General features: G+C 39.1%; 2 protein-coding genes across 3 annotated transcripts; one reads left to right on the top strand and one right to left on the bottom strand.

Moving 5' to 3' along the window:
* Positions 1 to 460: 460 nt before the first annotated feature.
* On the bottom strand, positions 461 to 16,116 carry LOC109465841 (transmembrane protein 138-like). Of its 2 annotated transcripts, XM_019763333.1 has the most exons (6): positions 15,969 to 16,071; positions 7,918 to 8,080; positions 6,221 to 6,326; positions 3,838 to 3,915; positions 1,375 to 1,497; positions 461 to 561 (listed from the first exon to the last, which is right to left on the bottom strand). In XM_019763333.1, the coding sequence occupies exons 1-6, from the start codon at positions 16,021 to 16,023 to the stop codon at positions 493 to 495; spliced, it is 594 nt and encodes a 197-aa protein (XP_019618892.1). In that variant the 5' UTR covers positions 16,024 to 16,071; the 3' UTR covers positions 461 to 492. The 2 variants fall into 2 exon arrangements, with proteins under 2 accessions (XP_019618892.1, XP_019618891.1); XM_019763332.1 differs by lacking the exons at positions 461 to 561; positions 1,375 to 1,497; positions 3,838 to 3,915; positions 6,221 to 6,326; positions 7,918 to 8,080 and adding an exon at positions 13,946 to 15,290 and having other exon boundaries at positions 15,969 to 16,116.
* Positions 16,117 to 16,165: 49 nt separating this feature from the next.
* Positions 16,166 to 22,887, top strand: LOC109465840 (leucine-rich repeat-containing protein 57-like). The gene is made up of 5 exons (XM_019763331.1): positions 16,166 to 16,489; positions 18,417 to 18,552; positions 18,868 to 19,136; positions 20,891 to 21,076; positions 21,883 to 22,887. The coding sequence occupies exons 1-5, from the start codon at positions 16,409 to 16,411 to the stop codon at positions 21,922 to 21,924; spliced, it is 714 nt and encodes a 237-aa protein (XP_019618890.1). The 5' UTR covers positions 16,166 to 16,408; the 3' UTR covers positions 21,925 to 22,887.
* The last annotated feature ends 499 nt before the right edge of the window (positions 22,888 to 23,386 follow it).

The following is a 23,386-nucleotide window of genomic DNA, read 5'->3' on the forward strand; positions in this document are numbered from 1 at the left end:
TACTACGCCTTCTCGGACGAGGCGAGGCTGTCTATGCATGTCGGTAGCTTTGACAAAGCTTGTCGCCTGGCGATTCTACGCCTTCTCATGCAAGGCGAGGCTAGCTATAAAAACACCAGTCTATGACGTTCGTATACCAACCGGATTTATCGCGAAATCTCCGTCTAGCTAGAGACATCGACCTTTCCAACATGGCGCCCAATCAAAACCATGTGCAGCGCTGTTTGTTTATGCTGGTCACGTACTCTTGTCACGTGATCCGCTCGTGCGGACCGCGGCGTCCCGCGGCGTACCGGGGAGTTGCGATCGGTTTATGATGGCGCGCGGGTCTATTTAGGCTGTTGCAGCCCAGCAGGGAAAGCCTATATAGTTTTATGGTTAGGGCTGTTCCCCGGGAACACCCGATCGCTGTTTAATTAAAACATGCCAAAAATAACCCCAAACCCAAACCTCTGCTTGGAGAGTAGAAAAAATGTGACCTGGTCGGGATCCTTAGTGCAAGGCTGCCTTGATGGCTGCTACCACTTCAGGTACCAGACTGTCTCTGTTTTCCTTTGTCACCTGTGAGAGAAATGGACAAGACAACACTGAATCATCATATCTTTGACTTAAAGTAACAAGTTATCAACAGGTCTATCAGAGATGGCAAACATTACCCCCTTACCCATATTGCTTTGCAACCCTGCCATTACACAAAAATGAAAACAGCAGAACTGACAATTGTACGGCAATGCTCCATGAAATGTGTATACAATGTGTAGAAACACAGACAGACACACACACACAGTCAAGCAAAGTGATGGAGTAACAAACAAAATTTAAATTTGGATTAAATCAAAAGGGACAAAAGTTTTGTATTTTAAAAGGTTACATGAGTGTGTGAGTGACATCGATATACACATTCAATCATACTGGCTATACTGATGACCAACATACTGTAACCAAGGACTATATACAATGTAATGTCCTTGCTCTAACAAATCCAGCACGTATAGTGTTATTCTGATAGACAATTCAAACTCTACTACTGGATAAATTATGGAGATTACTAAAGTACTTCTGAGACATTACGAGTGATATCCTTCACTCTTCTTCAGCATCGCCAATGAACAAACAGAAGAATAGACATAGTTGACACATATATGCGGCTTTCGTAGATGGACTCGGCGATGTTGTCCACTATAGGGGCTCCTGGTTGAAAGTCCCGTTCGCCCAGACAGAGTACAATGTACAGTAAGTGTTATGAGAGATTCTTTATTGACACAACAAAAATTACAGGGACTTTTGCATATGGTCTTCTACAACTGAAGATCTACCAAAGTTAAACACGTGTGGATAATTTCATCCTTCGTACAGAATATATGTTCTGTGTACCGTGAATAGCGTAGCGTCGTTCCTCCTCCTGATCTCCTCCACCACAGGCAGGGGGCGCCCTTTAGCGACAGGTAGCGTAGCCAGGACGGTACTCCCGGGCGAATCTAGAACCAGACGGACAGCCTGGGTGACAGACCAAGGGGGAATTCATGTTTGATGTAGTTATCAATCAATCAATCAATCAATCAAACGGTTTATTTGTAAAAACAAGCAAGAACTTGTAGCCATTGGCTAAATTGTGTCTTGCTGTACAATTTGATTTCTTGACATATCTATCATAACACATTAAAATTGCTAAATTATTCAATAAAATCCATATCATTATACATTAGATTCTAAAAATAACAATTTCAAGTTCAACATTTAAACTAACAATTACAGAAATATATGAAATACTAACGCAATGATATACATAGTAAACTAGAGGTCGGAGATCTCATGTCTTCGTCAGAGGTACGTCGTTCTAGAGAAATTAACATGCGTATTCTTCAATCTTTTTAATAATCAATTTGGTCTAAAGAACAAAAGAATCTCTGTACTATTTTTATGGTACAGAACACCCTGAAACGGTTTGCCGCAGATTATACAGATGCGTCGTCACCCGTGTTAGCCCCCCCCCCCTACGTTATTTGAGTTTGGACTGTTACTGGAAAAAACGTTCAAGAAATTCTTACTGTGTTGAAAGTGTCACGACAGCGCCGCAAAATATGATAAGAGAAGATGTTATAAAGGAAAGAATCAGAACAGGGTGACTACTGCTGTTTTGTTAATTTGTCTTTATAACAAATAGAAGACTTGTTTCTTGTGTTCTTTGTGTCCTAACATTTGTACTTCTACAGTTAGTATATTCCAAATCTAGGCATCTCGTTTTTCGGCCCTTCGTGTTTTTATTGCGCGCTTGCCTTAAATTTAAGGTAATTAGATTTAAGGTCTCCAGTGGACGTCATCCATAGCAATTACTTGGTGTGGCCGTAGACAATAACCTGACATATGTCCAACCTATCCTCCCCCTGCTGAAGTTATAGTACAATCCCTCAATGTAACGTTATTTGATCCCATCCCATTATGGGGTTCCCCGCTATATCCAGCTGTCGGCTGTCTCCAAGCAGATGTAGGTGGGGGATTTCTAAACACAAAAGGTCCTATTACGGGGACATAACGACCTCCACGACTCTCAATCTTTGAACTCAATACTTGGAGACCACGACAGTAATATGCCTATCAAATTTCATTAACTTCCATCCACACATACAAAAGTTATCCTGCTCACAAGAAAAATTAACAAAATGCCCCCTGTAGTCACAACGAAACCCCTCACGAAGCTCAGTAACGAACTTAACCTTGGTCCTGACAATAGTAAGCACCACACCAAGAATTATAATCAACATTTTACAAATACTTGAGTTATCTTGCTAACAAGCCACAAACACAAAAGGTGCACTAACGTGACGCACGGACCCCCCACGAAGCCAAAACTTGTACTTGACTTCGGCCTTAACAGCGGTAATCTGCCTGCCAAAAATCATGGACGTCGAATCATGCCTTCCAGAGTTATATCGCAAAATCCGCAGTTCCCCACACTCCGGCGAGACAATTTCATAGTCCTTCTGACGAAGACAAAAATGAGACTAGAGGACAGACTAAACACCCTAGAAATACGATACACATTATTTGGAGGGATTGTTAAAATTGTTACTACACTCTTCACTTACATGCGGTCTCCCTCTCCTTGGTGCTGAATAGCATTCGTTTGACCAAATACAGTTATACATGTATATTAACCAAATTTCTGAATAAATGACATGTCACATACATGTACATATCATGCTATAATACCTGGCTACTTCCCCACATGGCTTCTTCTTTCTACATAGTCATGTATAGAAATATATGTACGATGGATAGATGGATGGATGGATGGATGGATGGGTGGGTGGGTGGGTCTGTGGATGGATGGATGGATTGATGGATGGTTGGATGGATGGATGGTTGGTTGGATGGATAGATGGGTGGGTGGATGGATGGATGGATGGATAGAAAGGTGGATGGATAGATGGATGGATAGAAAGGTGGATGGATGGATGGATGGATGGATGGATGGATGGATGGATGGATGGATGGATAGAAAGGTGGATGGATGGATGGATGGATGGATGGTTGGGTGGGTGAATGGGATGGGTGGGTGAATGGATGGATGGACGGATGGATGGATGGATGGATGGATGGATATTACTGATAGATTAGGTTGGCTTTCTTCTGGATTGCAGGAGCCCAACTCAACTAAGCTCCCCAGTAGGTTTTGCATGACAGTTCAATTAGCCCACCACAATGCTGTGCAAGACTTCTATATACAGGCACAAAACTACTAAAGCCAAAATAAACTGGACATCAGGCTAATATTGAGTACATTTATGTTAACTTTATTCCTACTTGTAACCCCACTGAGAAAGTCCCCTAGCTTGCCTGGATGAAGTGTTGGCTGAACATCTCCATCTTGCCGATCTCATCAATGATGTACACACACTTCGTCCCGGATGGAGGCTGCAGGAATACAGGGTGTACATACTGTAGTCATATATTATTTTCTTCTAGAAGAAAACTTGTGCACTATTATAATATATATATATACAAATTGTGTCTGGTTCAATTACAATAAAGTCAGATAGACCTATACATGTACCTGGAGTTATCAATCAAGGATGGAGGTGATCAAAGACAATTTTTTGCCTAGAACTACATGTACATGACATGTATATATTGTATATGTATTGTATAAGTGGAACTCACTGCCACCAATTGTAAGGCCACACCAATTTAATGTGTTGCTTCTCGGATCGCCCTGTCCATTTTTTTCTGACTTGAAAAAAAAAAAAATTTTGTTCTAAATTAACTGCAAAATGCTCAATGAAAGACATATTTTGGCCCCAATGGTTAAAAAAAGTCCTTTTCTCCCTGTAACTTCATGTAACAATTCAATTTTGTTTCATTAAAAGTTCAAAATCTAGTCTTTTAATTATACACCAGCCCGGTTTGTTCACTTCATGGCTCACATTGTAACATTTGCAGCTATCATGGGGTGCCTTGGCCTGTTTTTTGTTTTTTTCGCCCTGTCGCTCCTGATTTTTTCTGAAAAAATCTTACTAATAGAAACAAGAAGCCATAGGCGACAATTCTCCGTGAAGTATTATATATTGCAACAAAAAGAAGTAGCCATTGGCGACAATTCTCTGTGAAGTGTGATAAATCGAACAAAGAAAAATTGTTTAAACGCGCGTCGGCTCAGTCATCTTAAGACGCAACAACCAATCAGAGATGCGAGATGCCTACACGTGACGCGGGAAGGGCGCGCGATGCCCGAAATATTTTTGCGTCAATATTCAGCGCCGTGATTCAAGAGATTAATACCCGGAAACAATTTTTTTCTTGTTTTGAACGCATTAACATGCATTTACGCTAATCTAGTATGATTCAGGGTTACTTTTTTTTTAACCTGCCATGGCCAGATTATCTAAAGATGTGTGTATTGTGTGTACAATCTATAGAAAGAGAAATGTACATCAGGTCCGATCATCCGATTTTCACGTTTCGGTTTTTGGACTCGGTTCATGAACGTATTTTGGTTTGGCTCCTGGAATGTGCAAAAAAATGACTCCCGGGACTGTCTACAGGGAACACTCGCACATTCGCGGTGTATCAGGACAGCGCGACTGGTCGTCATTAGCGCAGTAACAGTTGCATAAACGGACGAAACCATTTCAAAGAAATGGGGATGTTTCGAAAATAAGCATTTACTCCAATATCAAAACAGCTACGGTAAAAATAAAAAGACGTGCATCATCCCGGACATAATGCAACACCACATGCGAAATTACACAGAAATGCGACGTACGGAAGAATGCGTTTTGGCTGCGAACATCTTCCAAAAAACTTGGCATCTCTTAACCATGGGCAAAAACATCTGGAACCACTTATAAAAACCACCCCGTATCTGCATGAACTTTTTTGAACCCCACTGCTATTCCAAACAACGCGTTTTTCTGGACCATTCCAATTCGCCTCGTAATTGTAGGGGTGCGTCTGCGATATTACATTGACCGCGAAAGCAGCAACGGCAAAAATACACATTCGTGCATCAACACGGGCATGCCCGCAGACGGCGTATAAAATTGCGTGCCGATTACACAAAGAGAACCCAGTGTTTTGACTGCGAACATGAAAAATCAGCCGATTACAACACTCCGTCCGGAGGTCCTGACCTCCTTCACGGAGTAACAAATCAAATTGGTGTGGCCTAAGTACAGTAAGGGGCATCATCAGTTCTTACAAAATGTAGCTATAAATGATGTAACAAGTCGTTCAGTTAGGTGTAACAAGCCAGCTGCCAGCATGCCGTGTGCCTGCAAAGCTGCTGGTTGGTTATACCAGCAGCTATACAGATATACAAATTCATGACCGTAGCCAGGGGGGTTGAGGGGGTTCGGAAGAACCCCCCACAAGGCTCAAAGGTCCACTTTTTGTTCCACTTTTTATGTAAAGGTCCACTTTTTGGTCCACTTTTTATGTAAAGGTCCAAGATTTTCCTTGAAAAGATAGACTGGAATCGTAGAAAAACTGCGCCCTTAATGTCATTGAATATTAAAAAATTTAGCTCTGATTTTTTTCTTTGAAATCCTCTCAAAAACGCACAAAATGCCATTTTAGATGGTTGATTTTTCAAAATTTTACAGGAAAGCATGCCCCCGGACCCCGCTAGGAACCTCGCGCCTACGGCGCTTGAGGTCCCCTTAAGCAGAGGTCCCCTTGGGAAGACCCCCCCCCTCAAAATCCTGGCATGACAAGTGAGTACCTTGAACCTAAGAACAGGCAGTGCAAGTCCCTCGAATGACGGTAGGTTGACCAGGTACTGTCCCACTCTGTATTCACGACGTCTACCCTGGTCACCTGACTGTTGACTGTAATACAGTAAATTACACAATCGACATATATATATCATTCAAACATCAACATGCAACAGAACATTAGCTAAAAGAAATCATGCTATACTTACATTTGTAGTCTACAGATTTATATTGGTTACTTGCTGATATGCAAATGATGCTAAAGACAACTGTTCTGTTTTGCACTATGATAGAAATGTATGTGGTGACTGATACCAACTGTGATGCAGTTTTAAAATGCATGTAAGGCCGCACCAGTTTAATTTCTTGGTTAACGGGTTTTTCTAGAAAAATAATGGAGCGGGCGGGCGAAAAAAATAAAATAAAAACAGGCCTAGGCATCCTATTATGGCCCAAAATGGTACGATAGGAGCCATGAAGTCAACACACCAGGCAGGTTCAAAATTTAAACAATGAATTTTGAACTTTTAATGATACCATTGCATTGCAAGATGGAATAACTGTAACAACTAGGAATAAAAGGACTGTTTTTAATTGTTCAGGGCAAAATATGAGCATTTTGCAGTTCTGATTTTTTTTTTTTTTTTGCAAATCAGAAAAAAACAAAGCGGGCGAATCCGTTAACCAAGAAATAAAATTGCTGTGGCCTTAGTTCTGCAAATGTCTCTTATGACAAAACCTCAGTCATAAACTTGTGTAGAAATTTTGTCAAGGCATTTCACACTTAATCAAATGTTTAATGCAACAATGTACATGTACCACAATCATGCAGTAACTATAATTTTTAAAGTACATCTAGTAAAATGCTATAATTGTACAATCATGTATAAAACTTTTACATTTTAAAACCCGATGACTTTTGTATCGTTCTAAGGCCACACCAATTTAATTTCTTGGTTAACAGATTCGCCCGCTTCATTTTTTCCTGATTTGCAAATAAAAATAAAAATTTAGAATCAACTTCAAAATGTTCAATAACTCATATTTTGCCCTGAACAGTTGAAAACAGTCCTTTTATTCCTAGTTGTTACAATTATTCCATCTTTCAATGCAGTGGTATCATTAAAAGTTCAAAATTCATTGTTTAAATTTTGAACCAGCCTGGTGTGTTGACTTCGTCGCTCCTATCGTACCATTTTAGGCCATAATAGGATGCCTAGGCCTGTTTTTATTTTTTTTTCGCCCGCCTGCTCCATTATTTTTCTAGAAAAACCTGTTAACCAAGAAATTAAATTGGTGTGGCTTAATGTTACATTGCAGTGTCAGCAAATACAAGTGTTACATTGTTGGGCTTTATAATGAAATGAAACTTTATTGCATGTTCATTCCCCGGGGGGATAAATGCACAGATGTACAGACTGAGTACAATGCACTAGAATGTACTACAACAATATAGAAAGGCTTACATCAGTCTAAGGTATACAATGGTAAAGAAGAAATATATATATAAAGTGATATATATCTAAGTTCTAATGGCTTCTTCTCTCTTTTTGAAACATTTTGAAATATACTTACATACTTCATTGATGACGTCTATATTTGTACATGATATGATATATTTAAAAGTGTCTTCTTTTGATAATGTTTTACATTTTTTGTCGAGCTTAGTGGAACTATATATTTTAATATACCGTATCTCACATACCAGACCCTGGCCAGAGGCCCTCTCTGTCCGTCCAGTGTGATGATGTCGAAGCCCTGTCTCCTGCCCCCAGTCCTCACCTCCTCTGTGTAGAACCCCTGGATCCTCACCCCGTCCTTCTGTAGGACCTCACATGCCTTCTGTGTCAGCGTTGTCTTCCCAATGCCTGAACCACGTGTCACATACATAAACATACCTTTATGATATAGATTTTGAGATTCGTAAAGCTATAACCCAACTAGAAAGGCCGATATTTGCTTTGGAGCAAATACAGTGATGGGTTCACCACATTTTACGACATGGCAGGGAAAGAATGAGAAACACAAGGGAAAACAATGATTTACATTGATATAACTATAATATGAAGTAACATACAACTAAAACAACAGTTGGATAGCTATTCCCTACTTTATTGGTTAGGATTTTTAATTGCATAATGCAAACTGTTGATTTTCAAAATAAATAAAAAAACGTTCATGCCCCGCATTCCAATGCTGGAGCAGAAAAGCTTGAAATACCTACCAAAACACTTGAATAAAGACATACTGTCAGTATGGAAATGCTCTGTGCAGGTGTTAATCAAGTTAAATCCCAACAGCCAATCAGCAAGAAATGCTCTGTCCAGGTGGAAATGCTCTGTGCAGGTGTTAATCAAGTTAAATCCCAACAGCCAATCAGCAAGAAGTATAGAGGAAAGCTGCATGCCTATTGGTTGATGCCCTGCATTCCATTGTGATGACTCATGCCCAAACGTGGTAAACACGGCACACTAACACAGTAATACATTTGATATAACACAGCCAAAAAACTCAAATAAAACCATTCTAAAAGCCTGTATCACAAAAATTTTAAAAACGCCTAGGGGTATTTGCCCACTGTACCTCCATACCAAATTTCAGGACCTTAGGCCCTAAAATGAAGAAGCTGAATCCATTTAAAAAATGGCAGGAGAAGAAGAAGGAGGAGAAGGAGGAGAAGAAACATCAGAAAAAGCAATATGGGTTCACCACCACTTCGTGGTGTGGTGAACCCATAATTAAGAATCAATAGTCATAAATTGAATATTGAGACAGGTAGATATTACAATATAGCCTGACCAAAGGTTCTGTCCATTTTGTCCAATTTAAGCATAATAGAAAATGAATTTCACTTTGTTATGGAATGTACCAAATATGATGTTTTACGCAACAAGCTATTTACGTTTCTCGAATCAAGTACAACAGATTTCAAGAGTCTCAATGATGTAGACAGATTTGGATATATCTTTACATGTAATGGTTCCCACAATGCAAAAATAGGATAATATAAAGGAATGCTTTGTTATTAAAAAAAAAAACAGAAACTTGTGATTAGCCCACTCGATTGTAACACTTTATCAAAGACTTGTGCTAGCCCTTATTGTTTGAATAATTAAGATATGTTATGTTTTATTTGACATTAGGTCTTATCCAACATTTATTTCATTGTTTGTTACTCTCTTTATGTAGTTTGCCATACATTGTACCTCGTGCAATTGTCGTGCAATAAAGTTCTTATTACATCAAAACCAACATGTCACAGTCTTTAACTTAAAACAAGAAATCACAGATTTCAGACTTTTGGTTTTTATGACCTTCACAGACCTCTGGGAAGTGTTTAGGGCTTTTATTATGTACATGACCTGTGGAGGGATTGTATGATGTAATTCATTTGGGTGAATTTCTCCACATACTACCAGCTGGTGCATGATAGGTCACTTTTAAAAAGACAGGAGGTCAAAAGGTAAGACACAGGAAGACAGTGGCTTTGGTTGTGATCCAGCAGAAAATATATTATACATTTGTAGAGGTCATATAAGGCCCAAGGTTCTAGCTAGCGCGAAGTAGCGAAGGGGCCCCCTACGCTATAATTTTTACCCCTACGCTAAATTTCCCTCCCTACGCTATAATTTTCACCCCCTAAGCTAAATTTTCAATACAGCATAGGGGGCCATTATGACTGTATTTCTTTGTTCAAGAATGCCAGATCAAATGTGGAAAATTACCAATAAAAGCTCTGCCCCATCCTCCCTCACGGTCGCTTTTCTCCCTTGACATGTGGCCAGTACCACTACGCTAATATTAAATCCTAGCTAGAACCCTGTTTATATAATAAAGGGAATTCAGCAAGCCGATGATTGCATGTCTTAGTGAAATATTTTTGCTTCTGTGTTTTTTGTTTATTTTTTCATTTTTAATTACATGTTTCAGCATTTAATAATATGTACAATGTATTTTCTGTACATATATGCTTTAGGCCACACCAATTTAATTTCTTGGTTAACGGAGTTTTCTAGAAAAATAATGGAGCGGGCGGGCGAAAAAAATAAAAAATAAAAACAGGTCTAGGCATCCTATTATGTCCCAAAATGGTACGATAGGAGCCACGAAGTCAACACACCAGGCTGGTTCAAAATTTAAACAATGAATTTTGAACTTTTAATGATTACCATTGCATTGAAAGATGGAATGGCTGTGACAACTGAGATGAAAAGGACTGTTTTCAACTGTTCAGGGCAAAATATGAGCATTTTGCAGTTGATTCTGAATTTTTATTCTTATTTGCAAATCAGAAAAAAATGAAGCGGGCGAATTCATTCACCAAGTAATTAAATTGGTGTGGCCTTAGTGCTCAAAATAAAAGTTGCCCCTTCCTACCCACAGCTCAGTCCTTTGTATTTCACCTCCCAGTTCAGAAAGATCCACTTGGCAAGGGTGTTGAGCCTAGGTCAAGGTCAGAAGGTCATAGGGGACAGCTACAGTAATGGAGGCCTGTTGTTGTAATCTGGAAGCAGATGTTGGAACCCTTTGATCTCTGTTGTTCAGGGAAATCAACACCGCCTAGATATGCCTTTGAAACTGACTCAGTAACATTTTCCACAACCCTACTACATGCTTCTATCATTTAACTGAAATATATTTCGACACGGAGAAAGAAATCTTTTTTTTTCTAACTTCTAAGGACGTTTGACAGCCATATTTTGGAAACGTCCCCTAGGCCAAACCCAATTTAATTTCTTGGTTAATGGATTTTTCTAGAAAAATAATGGAGCGAGCGGGCGAAAAAAAATAAAAATAAAAACAGGCCTATACATGTAGCTAGACATCCTATTATGGCCCAAAATGGTACGATAGGAGCCATGAAGTCAACACACCAGGCTGGTTCAAAATTTGAACAATGATTTTGAACCATTATCACAATTTGGCAAGCGTATACTTAAGAAGTTATTATAAATTGTAACATTACAAAATTAGGAATATTTCAGCTTTTGTCTGAAGAATTCGGACATTGTCAATCATGTAAGACTAGTACTTGTCTCCAAAGAAACAGAATTATTAGGTGTGTCAAATTGCTTACTTTTACTGTACTAGTACAGCAGCCAATATCTAAAAGAGGCCTAGAAATGTGATTTCGTGGCAACCACTTTACTGTTTACAGCTGAAAAGGTTTGACCTTATTTTGTGGTAGGGTATTCTGCCGCATCACCCAGTATGACTTTTTGGCTCAAATTGTGGTATCACTTTTTTTCTACGGGCCCGTAAAGCTGTAACACTTCAATAGAACGAAGCGAAAAAAGGCACATTTTCAAGGGGGAGGGGCAGAAAATTAAATATCAACGTTTTTTGATGAAAATTGATAGGCTGATACAACTTTTGATGGGGATAACAAAAATGTAATTTTTTTTCTCTAAATTCTACTTTTTTAAGCTTTAAAATTCGATTTTTTAAACAATTTTCAAATTGGTACAAAAAACTTAGTGTTTACTTTCCGAAATTAGGCAATTATTCATGTTACCTATGGGGCCTTGTCTGATGCATTATCTTTATTAACCTTGACATTCGCATCATTTTGATGTTTAAATCATCGAAATCTGTCAATTCTAACTGGAGATATGACGATTATGAGTGTTTAAAGAACCACGCACAATCTGGCTATTTACGGCAAAAGCGTTGCTAGGGCCGTTATACTGGGTAGGTGACATGTAGTAGGATGGTATTTCCTGAACACCACTTACAAAAAATTTGTACGGCTTATTACCTAGCAAATGTTAGACACATTAGTCACACAAAATTCAGATGACAGAAAAAAAAATTCAGGCTGTCTATAGAACACTCTTGTTGTTCTGTGGCTTGTTCTAAATTCAAGCAAACTGGCACACATACAAAATGTACAAATACAGTACATCTACATTGTAAGTAATATGTAGTCTCTCTTCTTCAACTGACCCGGTCCTTTTATTCATATCAAATTATTGCAAGCATGGGAAGACTTAATATGATAACTGATATTCACTGCAACATTACTGATAATTACGTTACACAATGGCCAACAAGGACACTTTAAAAACAGGTGTTACTGCAAAACTTTTTTCAGGGTCAGTTGTAAACATTATAGAGAAACAGTTCATTATAGAACTAAAGAAAACAGATGTATACAACTTTTATTTCTGTCAACTCAATTTTCATTATTACAGTTCAATATAACTTCATACATTATGATTCAAAATCATTTCAGATCTAGAAAACAGGAGAAAACTCTACTAAGGATTTGGTGAAATTTGGCATAATTAATTAATTCTAAATATGAAGGAATTTATCACTGTATCTATTCTAGGGTCTAGGCCACACCAATTTAATTTGTTGCTTCTCGGATTTTTAAAGAAAAAATATGAAGCGACAGGGAAAAAAAAAGACCAAGGCACCCCGTGATAGCCGGAAATGTTACGATATGAGCCATGAAGTCAACATACCAGGCTTGCTAATAATTAAAACAATAGACTTAGAACTTTTCATGAAACAAAGTTGCATTGTTACATTGAAAAACTTTTAACAACAAGAAAGAAAAGGACTTTCTTCAACCGTTGGGGCCAAAATATGTCTTTCATTGAGCATTTTGCAGTTGATTTCGAACCTAAAATTTTTTTTTTTTTTGCAAATCAGAAAAAAATGGACAGGGCGAATCTGAGAAACAACAAATTAAATTGGTGTGGCCGTATGAGCAAAAACAAGGACACAAAAATCCTCTAGCAATGGTGCTAATGTGCATTCAGACAACATATACATTCACTGACAAAGGTGCTCAACAAAAGCACTATTCTAACTTTGCATTTATATAACCAAGCATAGCCAAGTTATTTACTAGTACATGTAGGTCCATACCTGTACCTGTAGCCTGGGTACCATCCTACTTGTATGCTGGGGCTCCCACAGTCGCTTCCCTAAGAAGTACTTCTTAGGGAAGCGACTGTGGGAGCCCCGGCATACAAGTAGCATGGTACCCAGGCCAGGCTACTGTACCTGTACCTCTGTACTAATATCTGTACTGGTACCTGGAAATGTAGTCTACATATTACTAGTAAATTCATTTGCATCTATGGTACACATCCCTAGTTCTAAAGCACTACATCTCTCAATAACTTATTATATATTAACACATCTATTTTCTAAATGTACAATGTGGTGGTTGTCAAGGCTAACACAAAATGTTCACAGTGGCTTCTTGCAATTGTTTCTACACACTCATTTATACAACATTTCCTAAGGCCTAGGACAAAACATACAAATTGCATAAAGTAAGAAGTAAAGTTTTCAAGTGTGGGGACCATGTTATACTTATACAGAATAGATTTCAGTCATTTCACACTTTGAAGTTTTGTAGACCACTGAATTTGAACTTCTTCTTGAATGACATGTATCTCAAGGATGACATTAAAAAATGTCTTTTCCATCCACATTTGATTTTGAACACATTCTAACAAGTTATACATATCATAGATCACACTTGATGCATTTGATTGTGGAGCTACACTAGAACTGCTAAGATGTGTTTTAATGTTTTTGACAGTTATGACAAAATATATAAATTGTAATTATAAAGTTGCTAGTTGAGAAGAGTCGTAGTAACCAAATTAAGTAGATGTTCAATGGACATGACAATTTAACAAAATTTTGGATCTTTTTTTAAAACAGTTAACTTTTTTCACTGCATTCAGTTTGTTTACTTTCCAAAAATGATCTCCAAGCACATCAAGACAAAACTGTGATAGTGTTTCCCTAGCTTCCTGTTTCTGTTACGAACTGTACAAAGGAAACCATCTCAATTTTGCCTCCTAACATCTGCTTGGAGATTACAAAAATGCTAATCCTCTACAAATGACAACAAAGGGTTTCTACCAATGACATTCTTACAAATTACAAGAATTAAATTTATATCCTTGACAAACATTTCATTGCTGGCATGGTGGTCCAAGTTTAGAAATAATTACCAGCGACCAACTGTTTGGCTTTTAGTTACACTTGTGTAAGTTATATAGTGGTCAGTCAGTGGGATATGTCAAGTTTGTGTGTTTTCACTTTTCAGGTAACTTTTTTTGTTCACTACTATATGACAAGATAATGGTAGAAGAAGTATAGAACAGCAGCTGATGTTACTATCACACATATATAGTATCAGGAGGTTATGATACAAAAGAGGCGGGAACTTCGGAAGGTTGAGAAGATGAAGAAACTTCACAGAAAATCTGTAACTGCTACTAGTATATCAATAAGACACACAATTTGTTACACCTATCAAAAAAATGCTACCTAAAACTTCTATTTCTATCTGCCTACTTTGGCGAACTCTCTCCTCAGCCAATCAGAGTCCTGATAGAACCTGGGGTCTCCCAGCCGCAGCGCTGTCCGCTTATAGAAGTAGTAGTACAGCACGGCGCCGACTCTCTGGAACACGAACATCGCCTGGAAGCCCTCGTTCCAGATGTAGCGGTTAGGGTCCTCCCAGCGAAGCGACATCGCCCACACGTGGAGCCCCACGCACAGCACGAAGTACGTCAGCGTCACGATGATCGTGGTCTTGAATTTGCGGATGAGAAGCCCGACGAGCCCCGCCTGGAAGATGAAGGTGTTGAAGAACACGAGGAAGACCACGATGACTGCGAAGACCAGACACACGTCCTGGATGATGTAGAGAACCAGCTGGATCACGTTGGCCATCCGCAGAAGGTCCGAGAACGAGTTCACGAACAGGTCCACGAAGAGCAGGAAGAACTGGAGGTACAGGATCGGACGGTAGCTGCTCCGACGCATGGCGGCGCCTCGAAGCGTGCAACAGTCTTACTCGGAAATGCTCGATGCAAGCAGAAATTCCAGTGTCAAATTTCAACGTGATAGTCTCCGCAACATGTACCGCTCTTGTAGAACACTAAAACTTGACCAACTCCAATTCAGTTCAGTTTTTCATCTCCATAATGCAGCTGAAAGGTTTCTTGAAAATTGCCAAAGCTCCAGACTCAGGTTACCTTCTTCCACGTAGCTCTAACGATGATCAGGAGAATTCTCAGCTTGCGGCGGCAGCGATGACTGTGTGATAAAAGTGTCTAGGATCAAAATATAGAAGTCCATCGTGTCCATGACAGATGTAATTCTGAAAATTACTACCAGCAACTTGCCAACCCTTCATAGCTTACACATTTTTACTGTCCTACTGAGACTACAGAAGAAGTCACACACCCCCTGGCCATTCGAAATTGGACCCAGCACTTTCTTCTTCTAACACAAATCACATCTTGAATACAGCTGTGGCACCCAGCCTTGTTTGCCTTAGAAACCAGTACTGAGTTTAAACATCACACTGGAATGGTTCAGAAAACGTACTGTCTGGGCGGTATAGTCCCGAAAATTAAGACACAGATTTAGGAAATACATGTATCAATCCTTGTAATAACCGTTTTTTTAATAGCGTCACAGCAGGTTGAAACTCAGAACAGTTGTGCTTTGAACTCAAAAAGACAAAAAACAAATAATTTTTCAATCACTTTGCACAGCAGTGGTAAAACAAACTTGTGTTAACCTTGGCAACACACCACACGTGTCAAGAAAAACTATATACAATACAAACCTACAGCATCACTCAAGAATTTTCAAAAGTTATATATTTTTGTGACCATGCATGGCAAAAGGGGGGAGGGGGGCACTGGCGGACAAAACACACACACACACATCGGTGTAACGGTTTTTTTTAGACGTTCTGTTCCTTACCTGGTGGTCCTGTTAAGAGTACATGTCTAACACCACCAACACCAGCAGACGCCATTCTTGTCTCCTGTTCAGGATTTTGAGGGATTTAGCATTTCCTTTTTTTCTTGCCGCTGTAACCGTCTGGGTCTGTCTCAGAGGGGGGCTTGTGAAAAGAATGTAGTTGACCTCTCACCTATGAACCGCCAGGGGTCGCCTGTGAAACACCGAAGGGTTGTTGTTGTTTTGGAAATGTAAATTTAGAGACCGTTTTTGTCTTTTGGCGGGAAATTCCATAAATTCTGTGAAAATTATGGTGTAGAGAAACTGTTAGGAAAAGTTTGCGTCGTAGATAGCCTTGCTTTTCGAGATACCGTGAAGAAAGGGCGCGGACGTGAAGAAAGAAGGTGTGGGAGGGGGGCAGCAGTGTTTTCACCCTAGTAGCTTCTTGACACTTCCTGAAGATGGGAAACGCCGTGAACAAACACATCCAGACTGCCGAGAAGACTGGCGTCTGTGGACTGGTCGGCATGAGACTTGACGAGGTATTTTCCTCAAGGAATATATTGTTGTATAATAATTTGATTATTATGCGCTTAAAGAACGTTACCTGTTATGTTTAATTTTGGTCAAAATCAGAAGACGGCATCTGTTTGTTTGTTAATTACACAAATTTTTGAGGAAGGTCTTGAATTTGAAGCAGTACGTTAATTTCAGTATAACATAATTCTGAAACAAAACCATGACACTTGATGGTGTAATACAATTTTCCATGTAATTAGATTAGCATAGATAGTAATTAGATTAACATTGGCAAATGTCTCTGATTAGCTACAGTACAAGGTCTCGTGTGCCCTGTTCAGATGAAACCACTCAAACTGTGATTCGGGTAAATCGCAATCCTCGCATCTGGTCCACGTTAGGGCTGCGTACCTAAACGTAACATGAGGTACAGGTACAGGTACCGGTACAGAGGTTTAGGTACAGGTCCTGTACCTGTACCTGAACAATTTGACAAATTAACTCCGCGCAGCCCGGAGGCTTACGCGGCAAAATACAGACACAACACAAAAGCAACAAAGGCCGCCAATATGGAGGGAAGGGAAAATGACTGACCTCATTTCAGTTTGTTGACCAATCACAACCATGGATCAGCCACACTCTCGCGATGTCTCGTGAGACTGAGGATCTCAAATCAATCGACGGTGTTTACGTCTTTTCCAGTGCTAATTTTTCGTCTTTGTGGTAGGATTTACCTATCTTTAGTCATATACATGGTGTAAACTAGCTATTTCGGTATATACTCGTTACTTCATGATCCGGTATTTTGGACCTGTACCGAAACGATTTTTACGGTATTGGACCGGTACCCGCAGCCCTAGTCCATGTGCCACACATTCCTTCGAAATTGTGTCCAAACATGATTCGGCTAAACTACAATCATTGCTGTTTGATGAAAAGACACAAGATATATATATAGCGTGGTATTAATGTCAGAGGTCAATGACCTGCTTGCTGGTGCCCCCCTCCCAGCTTATCTCGGCCGAATGCCGACGTAGTCCCGCCAGAGGCGGTGAAGCTCGCCCTAAAACGGACACATTATTTGACCATTACTGCTCTTTAAGTTGCTGCCACCTAAATTTTGGTTTTGCATATGAATAAACAAATACCGCCCTGTAATCCATGACCTGGTCAATATGTAAAGTAAACCGGTGGTGTCACATTGGAATCACATTCCATTCAGACTAACGTCAGAATGTGTTGAAACCACTTCAAAACTACCTCCTGAGGTGGTTTGGGATTGATGTGCAATGCGATTTGGAGTGTTCAGATGGGGCCACTTGAAACTGGCTTCCGAATCGGTGGAATCTGGATCAAATGCCACATGCCCATAGCCAGGGGGGGTTCGGGGGGTTCAGAAGAGCCCCCCCACAAGGCTAAAAGGTCCACTTTTTTGGTCCACTTTTTATGTAAACTTTAGTAAAGGTCCACTTTTTGGTCCACTTTTTATGTAAAGGTCAAAGATTTTTCTTCAAAAGATGGACTGGAATCGTAGAAAAACTGCTCCCTTTGTCATTAAATAAAAATTTATCTCTGATTTTTTCTTGAAAATCCTCTCAAAAATGCACGAAATGCCATTTTAGAAGGTTCATTTTTAAAAATCCTGGCTACGAGCATGACAGTCATGACAGCATTTTCATCTGAACAGGGTCTTAGTGGTTTTAGTAGAGCAGCTCAAGAGTACACTGGCATCTTCTCTCCACCACCAGGACTTCTGCATGTAGCTAGAACTTTGCAACCTTGCTGTAAACCAATGATTAGCCAGGAGTGTCACAATCCAGGCTATTGTTTACATTAGCACATGATAGAAAAGAAAAAAAAAGCTCTTGTTGTTTCCATGTAGCACATGCATGTCATTGTGTACTTGGTGGTGTATTGGTGGTCGCCTTACTCATTTGCGCCATCTTACAGTTCCCACCAGAACTGCAGAGACTGTCTAAGAATCTGAGGACCTTAGATGTGTCCAACAACAAGATAGCGGTGTTGCCTAAGACCATCGGCCAGTTTGGTATGCTGAAAAGCTTCACAATCAGCAACAACCGACTAGGTGAGAAGAAGTTATTTTTTTCTTGCAGTGTTTTTTTTTTTTATCCAGGGCCACACCAATTTTATTTGTTGGTTAGCAGAACTAATATCTTTTATTCTGGACTAAATGCCATACTGGACAAAGCCCGTTGCAACACAGTATGGTTGTGATGTCTGTGTACATGTAGAGAGCCATTGAGCTCAGTTAGAATTTTTAAAAAAAGTTTGGGACCCCTTGCAGCTTTTTCCTAGAACTGCAGGTATATTGTTGTTCATGACTTTGAAACAGAAAATTAGAAATTTACATTGAATGAACTTTCCTTTTCTTTTCTTGCAGAAACCCTTCCAGAAGAGTTCTTCCAACTAAAGAAGTTGGAGACACTTTCACTAGAAAACAACAGGATCCAGAGACTTCCCACGTCTGTGGACAAACTGACCAACCTGAAGTCGCTGTCGCTAGCGGGGAACAAGGTGGACAGCTTCCCGCTCGCTCTGTGCAAGCTCAGACACCTGGACGCACTGGACCTCTCACGAAATGCCCTGACGGAGATTCCTGAAGGGGTCGGTGACCTACAGGTCATTGAACTCAATCTCAACCAGAACCAGGTAATGTACTAGTACCTTTGTTTGTAAGGCCACACCAATGTAATTTGTTGTTTCTCAGATTTTTTCAGAAAAAAATATGAAGCGACAAGGCGAAATAAAAAAAAAACAGTCCAAGGCACCCTATGATAGCCGGAAATGTTACAATATGAGCCATGAAGTGAACATGTACCAGGCTGGTTTACAATTAAAACAATACATTTTGAACTTTTAATGAAACAAAATTGCATTGTTACATTGAAAAACTTTAAGAACTAGGAAGAAAAGACTTTCTTCATCCCTTGGGGCCAAAATATGTCTTTCATTGAGCATTTTGCAGTTAATTTAGATATAATTTTTTTTTTTTTGCAAATCTGAAGAAAATGGACAGGGCGATCTGAGAAGCAACAAGTTGAATTGGTGTGGCCTAACAGGAATATCCTTTAGTATAATACTAAGTCAATCTTGCCCAAGCAACTGTCTCTATACACCAGTCATCCCTAAGTAATGACTTCTGCATGGTTGGAGTCTTGTTAGGAACGGTGAGTCAGTCTGAATACTAATGAAATTGTAAGAGAGAAAATTGTTTTGTTTGTTCATTTGTTTGTTAAACTTTGATTTAACTGGTAAATCACCAGTTTTGTACATTAAGCACTTAGCTGTTTTTGAACCAGTCACACCAAGAAGGACCCCTTCTCTATTTTAGTGGGTTCTTTAATGTAAAGTCCAGAAGGGAGTGCTATTTTTCAGTAGATTATGCTGCTATAAATACATAACTAGCTGACTTTTTACATAATTTCGCTTATGCGACATACATGTAAATGAGGGGCGATAAGGCCACTAAGAAGGCCAGTGGTTGGTAAGATATCAAAGAACACAAAACAGTTTGATTTTTTTCTTACCGCCCCCAAGATGAGATCGGTTAAGACTCTTTCACTAGCTGCAGATCAATAGGACTTACAATGTTTGGTCATGAAAATGTTGGAATAAAAAAAATGTAGAGGGGGTGAAGACATTGTGTAATTATGTTGTATGCCTTAGTGGGGGGTGGTTTAGGTGCGGTAATAGGGGAAAGAAGAAATCTTTAGAGGTAGTAGTCCATTGATGATTGTATTATTTCTGTGGTTAAGAATAAAAGGACAAACAGTAACATTACTAGTACTTGTCTAGTAGTAACAACACTCAAAGAAAACAGAAACCCAGCATTAGTTCTTTTTTCTCTTCTGTTATGTCTTCCTACATGTATATAGTGTTGTTCCTTTTTCTATACACATTGTAACACCATGATAGTACATTAATGTACTAGTACCTTAATTTTGGCAAAAAACTTTCAAGTTTTTCCAAGGCCTAGGAAAAAAGATGTTGTGTTTCCTGTTTCGGTCCAGAAAAAATTATTGGTAGGGTCAGTTGCAATTGGTAGGGATTATCTTTTTTTTTTTCTTCTTTTTTTTTTTTAGATGTCAGTGATATCTACGTGTATACAGGGGTCCAACTCATACAATACAGTTTAACAAAGTAAACTCTCATGAGGACACTTTTATTTTTAATTATAGTCAATGTTAGAAATCCAATTGTACAATGTTTTATCACTCAGGTGAGAGAGCATTGAGCTAGAAAAGGTGGATCAGCTCGAAAAATTAATCATTATGTCCCTTGCAGGGATCCACCAAAAAAAAGTCTAGGGTCCGTAGGTTTTTTTTTAGGGTCGGTTGGGAAACAGGAAACACAACATTTATTTTCCTAGGCCTAAACAAAACCTGTTTCTTCCCTACTTATAGATCAATAACCTGACAGCTGCCCTGGCCACCTGTCCGCGGCTGAAGGTGCTGCGGGTGGAGGAGAACTGCCTGCAGCTGTCCACCATCTCTCCCAAGATCCTGGGGGAGTCCAAGGTGTCTGTCCTGGCGTTAGAGGGAAACCTGTTTGAGGTTAAGGACCTGAGGGAGTTGGAGGGTTATGAAAAGGTAGGGACAGACTAACACAACTTCATGGGGAGTACAGACTCACTTGGGTCAGGGCCAGGAAAAAAATGTTGTGTTTCGGTTTAATGTGTCCAGTTTATCAAAATTGTTTCATCTGCAAACTCAAAAAACACTCTGCAATAGCCTCCTCTCCCCTCCTAGATCTCCACATTCAAATATAGTGTTAGAAATACCCACCTGCAGTCTGCATTTTGCAAAAACATTTTCAATATTGCAGAAGAAAAATTAAGCAACCTGCAAGTTTGTAGACTGAAAAAAATCAGGCTACGGGTTCAATGATGTTTAAGAGCTTTTGTGTTTATTACTGACTCTATAATATGGTAATTTTGCAGGCATTTTTGAAATTGCATGTAAAATATTTGCCAACATGCAATTTTGTAAATGCAATGGGTATAGATCCAGGAGACTTTTGAGCGTGTATTTGCAGAAAGTATTTCGGAACTGCAGAACAAAATTTCAGAACACTGAAAATATGAATATATTATAAATAGAAATGAATTTATATACCTGAGCTGGAATAACATTTGATACGGATGTTCTGGCATGTGTGATAACTAGTCATATCACAGAGTTCTAACAATTATCACAAATGTTCCATAGAATCACCACTTTAAAAAATCAGTTACCATTTAGATTCAGTTGGAATTGATGTTTAGGGACACCAAATTTTGCAATTAAATGTGGCCCCAGTCAGACTATCATTCTGATTGTGGTCCGACTAGGACCTCTGGTGATATGGAAACACCATATCTTACTCTATATTTACAGTATTTTACTTTCCTTTACAGTACATGGACCGATTCACAGCTACACGGAAGAAGTTTGACTGAGGGACAGAATCATCCCAGGAAACACTTGTGGAATATACATTTATCTACTCATCAATCAAGAACAAACACACAGACTGAAAATAGTTAATCTTATTGTTCTTGAAAAGATAGGGATCGGTGTAGGTTACTTGTTACAAAAAAAGTATGTTGTGTGCAGATAAAATGTTGTATCACTGGAATTGAATGTATGTTTTGTTTATAGTACCAGTATAGGTACACTACTTGCCAGTGGCCTTATTGCATGCAAGTTGAAATTTCCCTGCCACCACACACTGAAATTTCTGTTCAAAAGCAAAGACAAAAAAAAGAGAAAGAATAGGGTAATGACATCACTTCTACCATTCTTATATTCAAATATTAGTCAAATATTCCTGACCTGTGATATTTGCATCTTGCACTGATTATGTTGTGTTTTGTTGACAAGTTTTCATGGACAACACCTGTAATAGCAGTGTAACAGGCCAGAAGGTACCCCTGGTCAGAATGTACCCCTGGTCAGAATGTCTCCCGGTATATTCTGGCCAGGGGTACTTTCTGGCCTGTTGCACTGGCAGACCACGATGGAGGATTCCTACAGAAAATGATAGAATTGTTCCCAAAGTGCTTTGTCTTCTTACTAGGTGTGCAGCCAATTTTCAGGTTTCAAAGATGCCAAACGCAAACGTCATGATTATGGATATAAAGTCCGCCAACTGTAACAAGTATGATAATGTGGACAAAAAAAGTGGCGAACATACATGTGTACCAGGTAGAATGTTGAAAGGTCTGTATGTAACATTTATGATATTTTTTTAGGTTTGCCAAAGAAAAACATTGTTTTTGCCGTTCCTTGTTCATCTCCTCCAAACAGTAACCCCTGACATGGCCAATGACCTGATTCGTTGACATCTGTCACCATGGTAACTGGTCCTGGGTTACATAATGTTGCAATTTCATAGTAGGAGGGATTTAGACTCCTTTCACAATATACGTGAATGTGTTTGGGTAAGAATTAACAGAGCAGACCATATGCGAAGGTAAACATTATGCATTTGCTTTGCAAATGTTACTTTTCTGCATATACATATTATATACATTTTTTTTGCAACAGCATTCAATAACTGATAAAATTTAATACGTGGTTCTAGTATCATTCAGTCTTATAAAAATTGGACAATAGTTGGATAATCTACAAGTTTCAGCCTGAAAACAAATGGCCATTCCAATGTATTTGTACTTTTTCAATGATGCACTGCAACCAGATTAATAAATTATATCTGACAAATCAAAAAATCTTTATTTCTTTATTCTTTATTTCAGGCGCAAATTGGCCCATAGTAGACAAACAATTACCTCAAGAGTTCTTTTTATTTATAAAACAATATTATGCCTGCAACCAAAGAGGTTATAACCTCCTGGCTGCAACTCGATACCATATAACTGTATAATAACCTTTAGGTCATGTTATAGGAAAGTCAAAACA

Source organism: Branchiostoma belcheri, unplaced genomic scaffold, assembly GCF_001625305.1.
Source record: "Branchiostoma belcheri isolate BF01 breed outbred unplaced genomic scaffold, Haploidv18h27 scaffold159, whole genome shotgun sequence".
Classification (NCBI taxonomy): domain Eukaryota; kingdom Metazoa; phylum Chordata; class Leptocardii; order Amphioxiformes; family Branchiostomatidae; genus Branchiostoma; species Branchiostoma belcheri.